Raw genomic sequence first — 12,174 nt, forward strand, 5'->3', positions numbered from 1 at the left:
TTAAGAATATGTTACTTAAGAAAGCTCCAATAAAAGCCCTTTATTTTTATTTAGTGCAACTCGATTACACCAGACAACAAGAGTATTTTAATATACAAGACCATACTATATTATAGTTGAGAATAAATGTTAGTAGGTAAGATAACAATGATGAAAGTAAACCATAGCTTATAGAAATGACAATTCAAAATAAATTATGAACTAATATATTTCCTTGATCCTGTTTTAATAATGGAAAGCTGATTTTGAGATGCTATAGTGTTGGTTAATATTTCTGTGTATAAAAACAATTGAACTATTATAACAATGGAACCGGATATTAACTTTATATCTTGGATAACATATAAAATGAGTTATAAGTTAATACGAAATTACGGACATCATCCAATGACGCTTACCAAAAGATTTTTTGCTATTATTTTACCACAGTAACATTAGTAGCCTTACAGTACACTCTATACCACATATAAACTACAACCTCATTTCGTGTAAATTTTTTTTGCACTAACAGGTTTATTTATCACCAATGCACTAAGCTAATTGTGATTCTATCTGAAACTACTCATATACAAATACTATTTACTACCATATTAGTTTACCCGCTTTGTTAAGCCTTTAACATTACGATTAAATATATGGAAGGACTTGTCAGACTGCCATTCACACCCACCCAGATAGCACTGTCACTTCTACGAAGAGAAGCTCACAGACTGGGCCAAGATCATCGCGCCATTTTAAACGTGCTACAAAAGCAACACAGCAAACAGCAAAACAAAAAGCGTAAAGAAAACCAGATGACCAAACCGCTAAGGATTACGGAACCAAACTAGCATAAACTTTCAATACATGATTCTGTGGTTCTCACTCTTGGGCATGAAGGTATTTTGGCTCATCAACCAAGTTGGATTCAATGGCTCATTTTAAGAGTCAAAGAGTGACGATTCCTATAGAAATGATCCTATGAAGTACGTCGACAGCCCTTTTAAAAAAAATCAAAAAAGAAGAGAGGAAATAATTAATATTCTGTTTTAAAAACCATTACCTATCGTCCTTTTATACTTTTTCACTTGCACTCGCTTTCAGATTTTTGTTAGGGCAAGCAAATTTTCACTCGCGCGGCTTAGAACATTTTTGCAGTAGATAGACGGTTGTAGTAATCAGAATTACAGACGTTTTAAGTAGGGCTCGTAAACATCCAAGTACTATTTTATATATTTCCAAGATAGAAATTGAAAATGAACTCTATAATTGTTGAATTGTAATTATAGAACCATAATCACTTCTTGAACTTGACAGTTCTTACCATCTTTACTATGAGATATATTTATTTAATATATATACGTCGTTTATACCGGTAGAATTCAATCTCTTTATCAATACTAGTCAAAAATAATATGAATTCATTATGATTCTCCAATATATCTTTATAAAGCATTTACTATTGAGTTCCTAGATAATTTGTTTATGAATAACTAATACAACTCTAACTAACTATATTAAAAGAATATTTGATCTATGTAAATCAATTTGGTATTTAACTTTCTAATCTATATATTACTAACTTTTTGATAATTAAAATACTAAAATAAAGCTCTACTGTTTCTTCTACAGCTGCTCATATCATCAGGTATGTACTTTCAGTAAACTCTAAGATCAATTGAACTACATTCAAGGCCCGTTAACTTGTTCTATCTTTAAAAAAATGAATCATCCCTAATCTTGGTAGTTTTTCATTCAGTTGTGAAATTTTGTCTTTAATTTTACTTAGGGAGAACATGAAGCTTTAAAAATATGTTACACAAAAGATATTCAAATCCAGTTGTATTTCCCATACGGTGTCATAATGGACACAATAAAACTGTCTCTCCTAATTTACTTCTTTATCATAAAATTAACTTTTTATTGTTTTAGCTCTTCTACCTTACCTGAAATATAAATAATAAATTATGTTAAGTATTTGTTTTTTGACTCTTTAAGTTCTTTAAGCAATATGGTGTCAGGGTGGAGCAAGCTCCATATAAAATATCTGATTATATTGCATCATTCACTTGTAACGGAATAGATGAATAAACGTCTTGTACAAAGAAATACTCCCGAATTTTTTTCTTAATTTATTTTTCTTACCATCCATATTTATTTAAAATATAACTCTCTCCATCTAAGAAACCAAATGGTGTTTTGACTAAACTAACAGATATTAGCAGATATCTCAATTTTGTGATTAAAATAGCTTAATATGCTTTGCTTTTAAGTATTGCAAACTTACACCACCTGTAGGGTTCAGCTCGAAAATATTTTATTGAAGTCATACATGCTTACTCAAAAATCCAGTTCCTAGGAAGAGCTAGATCTTATATAAGAAATTTATTCCAATAAGTTAAAATTTTTAAATAATTGATATTCGTATTAAAAAAAAGTATATTATATTCTATACTAAAAAAAAAAATAAGCTTCCCTTTTTTATTTTGATAGTCAAATTCGTGTTTAAATCATTGATATCCTACTTTGCAGCATTTGGTAAAATATTAGAAAACTATGTGCTAAATAAATTTATATTTGAACATAATAAACGAAATATGCAATTGTAATATTTTATGACGTCTTATATAATTTATTATTATATGTGCTTATATTAAATATAAAATGGTAAATCAGACAGACTTCAAAAGTACATAAAACTTTAACAATGAGAGAAGATATTAAATATCAAAAAATGCGAAAATAAAAAGACAACAACGAAAGAATAGTAAATAATGAATTATAGATGTCAACACAAGTCTTACGGAAAACTTTATATTTCTTGGTATCATCTTAAAGTTGGTATCATCTTAAAGTTTTATAATAATATCATAGAGATCATTCTAAAAATGATCAGAAGGTAATAATTGATCAATTGGAGTTTGACCGAGATAAAACTTGATGCGTAGTTTCCTCATGTCCTTCTTTTTTAACTATATGGGTAGTAACTATGTGTTGAGTAATTGGTGGTTTATCTTTCTTCGAATGAGATGCATCAGCTTTGGCCTTAGCTTTGATGTTATTCCTATTTTTTTTCCAATCACAAAGCTTTATAACAAAGGGGAATAATGTATAATTTAAAGCTATCCATGCAATTAAAACACCATAATTTCTACCCATCTTATGTTTTGAAGCATTGAACATAACAACTTTAAAAATTGTCACACAATTGTGCATTGGCAATGCATAACCTAATCTATAAAATGGGCTATTGAGTGCAAAATCAAAGAAAGATGTTGATATATTTATAATAATAAAAGTAATGACCCAAGGCATCATTAATCTTTCTTCAAAAGTTAAGATAACGGATAATACATTTTCATTTGCCCCAGCCATAGCCAACATTGTTAAATAAATAGTCATCCAGTATACGACAAACCCACCATCACCAAAGGCTTTTTTAAAGTTAACTTGAACCATCGCAGCTACAGCTGCCCACATAATTGAAACAAAAAATAAGGTTCCCCATTGAGATACAATTCTGAACAGAATATATTCTTTGAAAGTTAAATATTTTCTAATATTTTTATAGAGACCAGAATGTAGCACCATTTGGAAAACCGTCATTAACAGAGCAAAAACAATACCAATAGCTAAGGGGATAAAAACTTGTAGCCCTGGGAAAGGTCTATAATCATTATTTGAAAATCCAGCAAAGGAATTTTCAGCGTAGATTGTATAATTTAAATTATCTAGGATTTTAGTTTGTGAATTTGAAAGAGAAATATTATGAAATAAATTTGGAAGGTAGGTATCAGTATAATAAGCTTGGAAATACGCTTCTGCCCTTGTAAAGACTGGTACTATTACTGATTGAACCCCTGTTGGACCTCTTGATGATTCATACCAAATTTGAAAGTTTTCAGCGAAGTTAAAAGTATTATTTTTTTGATTTTCAGGTAAGAACGAATTAATCAAATTTTGAGTTACATTTGGACGAATATACAACGCACCCCAAAATCTTTCTCGATGGATTTGGTTAATTACATCCTCATTTATGACCTCTGTTAAATTATCCCAATTTTCAGACTTTTCTAGTTTAAATTTTTTGATATACGATGAAGTATTATAAGTTTGATATTTGGCTTTATGAGACTTGTGTAAAAAGTCCATAACGTGAGTAGTTAGCTTCATATTATCTGTTTTCATGAAGGGATAATTGTCTGAGGAGACTAAGTTATCATCTTCTATTAATACCAGAAACCTAACCCTGTTTAAAAAGTGATCTCTTCCATGCAGAGATCCCCAAAAGATTGGGAAAATAATAATCATAAAGCAATAAATACAAAGTAAACTGGTCAAGTATCTTTTCAAAATCTTATACTTGTATCGTCCTAACCTTTGGAACATATTTTTCTCTTCTTTAGCTATGGCTATCATACTTGCAGTCTCTATCGGAGTAGCAGAAGAGCCTTCATCTTCGTTAATTTTTAATGTTGGGATTCTTTTTCGTATACTTTCAACAGTAGATTTGACATGAGAAGCTGGAACAGTCCTTGGTGAGGAAGCTGCTACATATGGTGATGGATTTGGTAAAGGTTGCATTGAAATGGTGGACGCTTTATCATCTGCATTGTTGTTGATAATATCAAGATCATTGAAATCCACGTTATTATTAATTTTACTATTATTTTGTGTAGAATCTAGTTCATCATCTAAATAATTGTAGGAAGACGTAGAGGTCAATGATGAGCAATTTGAAGTGTTAATGATTCTAACGACACTATTCACCTCATCACTATTATTGCCAGTTCCTAATAGAGTTCCAGCCAAATGGTTGGCTCCTCTTACAAGTGTGTTTCCGACGGAGCTAGCCTTACCTTCTGTGTTTTTTGACATGAGTATGAGTAATATGTGGTATCTTTGCTAAAAAAAATTTAGCAGCTCGAGGTGTTATTATGTTGATAGTTTTATTATGTAAGGATATCTTTTATTATTTTTATCTAATGCAGTAACCAACAGTTACTAACAAAATATTAGCATTCACTATTTATAATATGCTTTGCATTACAAAACTTCTACTCTGTCAAAATTAATTTATTAAGTTATTAATTATCAATATTATTTGCCTAATTTAAGGTAATAAGAGGTTGATCTATTAGCCCGTAATATTGATATGTATAAAATTCTTTTCAACACAATGAGAAGAAAAAGCAACGACAAAGGATATCTAAAACAGGAAATTAAGGGCCGGAATTGGGTATATAAATATCTGAAAGCATGAACTAGCTCTTTCAAGGCAACCACGCAGAAAGGCCTGTAGTCTATGCATAATAACTTTAATTTCGGTTCATTGCAGAATGTTTCTCGAATTTCTGTTTTCTAAGAATTCTCGACAAATAAGGAAAAAGACGGAAATTATGATGTAGGAACTGAGGGTTAATTCCGCGGAAATAATTTCATGCATTTGATTGAAATTACTATTTTTGTTTTTCCTCAATGTTGAAGAGGCCTTCATCATGTAATATAATAAGGTATATAATCCATTCATAAAGGGCTTGTAATAATTATGTTTTGATAGGGTATAATTAAATAATATGGGACAAAAGAAGGTAGTAATTCTAATCATCAACTATATCTTATAAATAGGATCAAACTCTTGATGGTGTCTGGACTTTTCCTTAAGGCTTATATAGTATTCTAATATTTAAAGATTTAAGAACTAGAGTTCAAGGTAGCTTGTATATATATTGTAAAAAATTAAGGGTTTTATTAGAAATAATAAAGATATGCGATGTTCTATTTAATCTGACCTTTCTTTAGGGGACACCTTTGCGCTAACTTTGCTATACCTTTATTCAACTTAGTAAGATTTCTACATTACTAATTAACAGCAATAAGGTTAGCCTAGGGCAAAATAAATAATATTTTTTTAAAGAAAATAAAATAAAAAGGAGTACACTTGGTTATCAGCGACAGGCATAGTATTTTATATTTTTGTGTAGGAGTAGATTAAACATTTTCATCAAATATGGTTGAAGAAAAATTGTATAAAAGTTAGAAGTATTTTAGAAAAGAAAAGAATCTTCGAACTATGTATTTACTTTTATTTATACCAAAATATAGTAAATTTGTTCATCTATACCTCACTAAAAGATGCAATTGAATATTATTTTTTCAGTCCTATTACTTTGTTACAAAGTTGATTTTATTAATGCAATTGTAATCCCTAAACATCACCATTGGGATGATAAGTATGGAGGTCATGACCATTATAAACATCATGATTATGACGATGATTATGGTGATGAGGAAGATGATTGTTCCACTACTTTGCTTTTTTCTACTACAGACTGTTACGAAACTAAAGAAGATACAAGTACTTCATGCTTAACAACCACAGATACACGTACTACTTATACTCCAGTTACTTCTCCCACCTCTGATTGTGAAGAGACTACCTCAACTGAAAGTTGTACGTCATCTACAACTTCAAAAGTTTGCACATTTTCTGATTCAACCACTACTTATACTTCAGAGTGCTGCACTACTTATTCAGCATCAAGTTGTTCTACATCTTCAGAATCAACTTGCACTACCTCTTCAAAATCAAGCTGTTCAAGTGGTATTTGTACTGTTTCAGATTCTACAACAACTTATACTACAGATTGCCCAACTACTACAACTACAACTACTACCCAGCCAAGTAGTTCATCCTCTGGTAAAGTTTGTACCTATTCTGATTCAACCACCACCTACACTTCTGATTGTAAAACAATTGATGCTAGTAGTACCAGCACTTCAAAATCCTCTACTTCTTCTAAATCATCCACCACTTCTGATTGTAAAACAATTGATGCTAGTAGTACCAGCACTTCAAAATCCTCTACTTCTTCTAAATCATCCACCACTTCTGATTGTAAAACAATTGATGCTAGTAGTACCAGCACTTCAAAATCCTCTACTTCTTCTAAATCATCCACCACTTCTGATTGTAAAACAATTGATGCTAGTAGTACCAGCACTTCAAAATCCTTTACTTCTTCTGAATCATCCACCATTTCTTCTGAATCGTCTACTACTTCCTCTGAATCATCTACTACTTCCTCTGAGCCATCTACTACTTCCTCTGAATCATCAACCACTTCCTCTGAATCGTCTACTACTTCCTCTGAATCATCTACTACTTCCTCTGAATCATCAACCACTTCCTCTGAATCGTCTACTACTTCAAACATTTGTACCTTTTCTGACTCTACAACAACCTATACTTCAGAATGTAGAACACTTGATCCAACTAGCGTACTTCCCTCTACATCTTCAACAACTACTTCCTCTGAGCCATCTACTACTTCCTCTGAATCATCAACCACTTCCTCTGAATCATCAACCACTTCCTCTGAATCATCTACTACTTCCTCTGAATCATCTACTACTTCCTCTGAATCATCTACTACTTCCTCTGAATCATCTACTACTTCCTCTGAGCCATCTACTACTTCCTCTGAATCATCAACCACTTCCTCTGAATCATCAACCACTTCCTCTGAATCATCTACTACTTCCTCTGAGCCATCTACTACTTCCTCTGAATCATCAACCACTTCCTCTGAATCATCTACTACTTCCTCTGAGCCATCTACTACTTCCTCTGAATCATCAACCACTTCCTCTGAATCGTCTACTACTTCAAACATTTGTACCTTTTCTGACTCTACAACAACCTATACTTCAGAATGTAGAACACTTGATCCAACTAGCGTACTTCCCTCTACATCTTCAACAACTTCAAACATTTGTACTTTTTCTGACTCTACAACAACCTATACTTCAGAATGTTCCACCTCCTCCGATACAACTACTACAACAACTACAACTGACACAACTTTCTCAACTACAACTATTTTCTCAACACTTGATCCACATATAACTATAACAACATATGTAGACGAATTTACCACTTTAACTACAACTGTTAGTGACTGTACCACATTTATTTCATGCAGTTCTTCTTCGTCTATCACGCCAGAAACCACAGTTAATGTTGTTAAACGCCATGGATTATGTACTTCACATACAAAGGAATGTGATTGTGTCCCAACTCCTACCACGATTACTACAAAAACATGTATGAAATCTTCTTCAAACCCCTGTGCTACTCGTTCATATCTGCCAATAATTACATTATAATATAGCAACTTTTTTATATGATTTTTCAGTTCTTTTTTCCTGCTTACTTTAATTCTTTTTCTTGTCTAATAATTTAACGTTTAACCCTTTTTTTTGGTTATAAATTTTTTACTTATAATATTTTCTATTTTATTAAATAAATATATCTATTTGTAAGTGTGTGTATGTTTATAATAGAAAGCTCACTAATATAGAAAAGATACATATATTTATTTTTTTAAAAAAAATATAAAAAATTATGATATTTAATTAATACTATTTAATATATAAATTAAAGTTACAGCGAGCGCTTGTATTTTATTTTTCTATTATTTATTTTTGTTTTTTGGATTATTTATTAGTGTCAGTTAACCAACTGTAATTATGAAAATAAAGTAACATTAAAAAGAATATTTTTGTCATAATAAGTAATGAATGAATTAATATACAGAATGTTGATGCAGTAGCCATTAATTTTTTATTGTTTGCGTCTCATAAATCTATGAGAAGGATTAAAAAATATAATGGCAATTTGGATATAGTTAGGAGGAAATAAACTTTAGATTTTAATTTGATGATTTTCCTGTATAAACCTTTCGAGGAATCATATTGGAATCGGATGGAGTATCTGGAGTATCTGATTGAATGCTTGACTCATCATCAGTGCTATCTTGTTTTGATCCCATTTGGTATTGAGAGAAATGTTCAGTAATAACGTCTCTTGAATCATTTGAAGGGTTTCTATTATGAGATAGCATTAATTCGCGCCTTTCAGTTAGCTCTTTTTTCAATTTAGCCGCTTCAATAATTTCTTTTTCTTTTAATGCCTTTCTATTTTTCCCCCAATCACACAATTTCAAAACAAATGGGAATAAAAAGATATTAATGGCTATCCAGGCAATCAATACCCCATAATTTCTACCCATTTTATGTTTTGAAGCATTACATAATACAACTTTGAAAATTGAAATACAATTGTGTAATGGGAAACCATAACCAAACCTGTAGAATTGATTGTTAAGAGCCAATGTGAAAAATGAAGAAGAAATGTTTAAAATAATGAAAAAAATGACCCATGGCATAATAAATCTTTGTTCGAATGTTAGGATTACTGATAGGACGTTTTCATTGGCACCTGCTAATGCTAACATTGTCAAATAACAAGACATCCAGTAAACAATAAACCCGCCTTTACCAAAAGCTTTTGTAAAATCTATTTGAAACATTGCAGCAATAGTGACCCAAATTAATGAAACTGAAAATAAAGTGGTCCATTGACAAACAATCCTAAAGACGATAAATTCTGCAAATGTCAAATATTTTCTAATACTTTTATATAAACCAGCATGCAAGATGAATTGGAAAATAGTCATTAAAAGAGCAAATACTAAACCAATTTCCATTGGTAAGAAAACACCCATATCATCGAAAGGTCTTGGATCATGAGAAGAAAACGTAGTAACACCATTTTCTGCTAAAAGAGTTTGATTTAAATCATTAAAGATATTAATATTTGAATTTGAAATATTTTGTAATAAACTTGGATAAAATACTTTACTGTAATAATTTTGAAAAATAGCTTCAGCTTTTAAAAAGATTGGAGTCATATTTGCACCCACACTTGTTGGATCTCTTTGAGCTTCAAACCATAATTGGAAAAATTTTGAAAATGAAAAAATATTTTCTTTTTGATTTTCTGGTAAGAAAGAATTTAATAAAGTTTGAGTAGAATTTGGTAAAATATTTAATGCAACCCAATATCTCTCTCTATGGATTTGATCATAAACATGATTTGTTATAATTTCTGTTAAATTGTCATAATCTTTATATTTTTGTAGTTTAAATTTTTCCATATAAGTGGTGGTATTAAAGATTCTATATCTTGCCTTATGAGCTTCTTCCAAAAAAGGAATAATATTGGTAGTTAATTTCATATTATTTGAATCAATAAAAGTATAATTTGGGTTAGTTTGAACTTCATCATTCCCTACTAATATTAAGAAGTTAACAGTAGCTAAGTAGTAATCTCTTCTATAAAGGCATCCCCAAAATATAGGTAACACTATTGCCATGAATAAAACAACATAAAAGACATTTTTAGACCACCGTTGAAAGATTTTCCCCTTATGTGGGCTCAATCTTTGAAACATTGATTTTTCCTTTAAATCCAATTTCAATTGATTTTCAGTCTTGATCCTTTGGGCATCTGTGACTCCCAGTTCATCAATCTTCTCTTGCATTTCTCTTTCAGCATGTTTTTTAACTCTTGTTTGAACAGTAGTAAGAACATGAGATAATGGTCTGAAACTAAGAGAATGTTTAACGGAACTTGAACTTGAATTTGATTGTTTTTTTGATACTACAAGATAATTGTTAGAAATTGGTGGATAAGTAGCACAAGAGGTTGAATCTTGAATTTCTTGTGCATTTAAATTTGAGGTATCGAACTTAATATCATCTAAGGCTTGATCTGGAATTTTTTTTGAAGTACTAGATTTTCTCTCATGGGTAATTGTACGGTATAATTTATTTCGTAGATCTGTAGCTTTTGATTTCACACTGGAAGCCTTGGATGCTATTTCATCAAAAGTTTGCTCTACTGTTCCATTATTTAATTCTATGTTATTTTGGTTGGTAGGATCATAACGGTAATTCTCTTCGAATGAATTGGAGGAAGATAAGGAGTCACAAGTTGAAGTGTTTATTATATGGATCATGCTTCCACTCATGCTATCCGTTACACCTGCACTATCAATACTATTATCATCATTAGAAGTATTATCATCATCGTCAGTATTATTATTATTGGTAGTAGTGTTTGTATTTAGCAAATGAATACCTTGACTGATTCTTGATGCTTGTCTTTTCAAAATATTATCAACAGAGTTTAAATTTTCCTCCATGGTCTATATGAATTATTTCTTTAAAAAGAGGTGAAGCTAAGTATTATTAAAAAGGTTTAGATTAAATTAAAAGAAGGATGTTTCGAATAAAGAATAGAAAATAATGGAATATGAATGAAAATGTAATTAATACATAAGATAGATAAATTATTGAAAAAAATTTAATATCTAATAGTTAAATTATTATTTGTATCAAGATAATGGTGAGAAGTTTCAAAACAAAATCAAACAAGTTCATTAAGCACACTCGGCCAAGGTATTTAATTTGTAAATATATATAATTATATAATACTCTGAGACTCAGATCTGATATGGCCTACCTAGGTCCTGTGACTTCTTTTAATATTTTCCCAATGATCGTTAAGGAATTTGCCACGTCCTTATTTACATTTGCATTTCCATGACACAATTACCTTAACATCATTTCTTTTGTGAAATTCTTGTGGCCATTCCTGAATGGAAAAACCATAATTTCTTCTTTTTCTTGATTTTCCTAATTCTGTCCGAAATTTCGAAGATCGGTTCATTCAATTGGCTGAGACTCCCCGCAGTGCCAGAGAAAACAAGTGCACATTTTCGGTTCATTCATTACAAATCAGGAAACAAGGCTTTCTTCTGCCTTAGCCACACTTACCAGATATGGACGAATTTGCGCTATCTGAAAGAGCCGAGGATAGTCATGTAATATTCGTATTAGACTTATTTCCGTGGAGCATTATTTCCGCGGAATAAAGAACAAAGAACCGTAAATAATTCCGTTTTTACCTCTTATTTCCATTGTATTTATTAAATCAAAAAGGGAAAAATAGTATATGATATATAATATACAAAATGATATACAAAATGATATACGATACCAATGAAAAAAAAAAATTTAAGACAAAAATTAGGAAATCTGGATATTATAGGTTTCGTGTTTAGCATGGGTAGGGCTTGGTAGGGTTTGGGTTAATTACCGGTATGTTTGACTTCCTGTTTTCTAAAGCTGAAAAAGAAACCTAGCATAAGAAACTATTTAAGACCTACTATCATAAAAAAAATAATGTAGCCCTTTTTACTTGTTAACTGGAATTTTGATCTACTTCTGCATAAATATATACGTGAATATATATATATATATATATATATAAAGTAATTTGTCATT

At 30.6% G+C, this 12,174-nt stretch overlaps 3 protein-coding genes across 3 annotated transcripts; 1 reads left to right on the plus strand and 2 right to left on the minus strand.

Annotated features, from left to right (window-relative positions):
- Positions 1-2,889: 2,889 nt before the first annotated feature.
- TBLA0F00110 (SNG1 family protein) lies at positions 2,890-4,857 on the minus strand (the record flags this gene model as incomplete). The annotated part of the gene is made up of 1 exon (XM_004181026.1): positions 2,890-4,857. The coding sequence occupies one exon, from the start codon at positions 4,855-4,857 to the stop codon at positions 2,890-2,892; it is 1,968 nt and encodes a 655-aa protein (XP_004181074.1).
- Positions 4,858-6,114: 1,257 nt separating this feature from the next.
- On the plus strand, positions 6,115-8,148 carry TBLA0F00120 (uncharacterized protein; the record flags this gene model as incomplete). The annotated part of the gene is made up of 1 exon (XM_004181027.1): positions 6,115-8,148. The coding sequence occupies one exon, from the start codon at positions 6,115-6,117 to the stop codon at positions 8,146-8,148; it is 2,034 nt and encodes a 677-aa protein (XP_004181075.1).
- A 545-nt stretch (positions 8,149-8,693) lies between these two features.
- On the minus strand, positions 8,694-11,030 carry TBLA0F00130 (SNG1 family protein; the record flags this gene model as incomplete). The annotated part of the gene is made up of 1 exon (XM_004181028.1): positions 8,694-11,030. One exon carries the CDS (start codon positions 11,028-11,030, stop codon positions 8,694-8,696), a length of 2,337 nt encoding a protein of 778 aa, XP_004181076.1.
- Between the last annotated feature and the right edge of the window lie 1,144 nt (positions 11,031-12,174).

Source organism: Henningerozyma blattae, chromosome 6 (assembly GCF_000315915.1).
Source record: "Henningerozyma blattae CBS 6284 chromosome 6, complete genome".
Lineage (NCBI taxonomy): Eukaryota > Fungi > Ascomycota > Saccharomycetes > Saccharomycetales > Saccharomycetaceae > Henningerozyma > Henningerozyma blattae.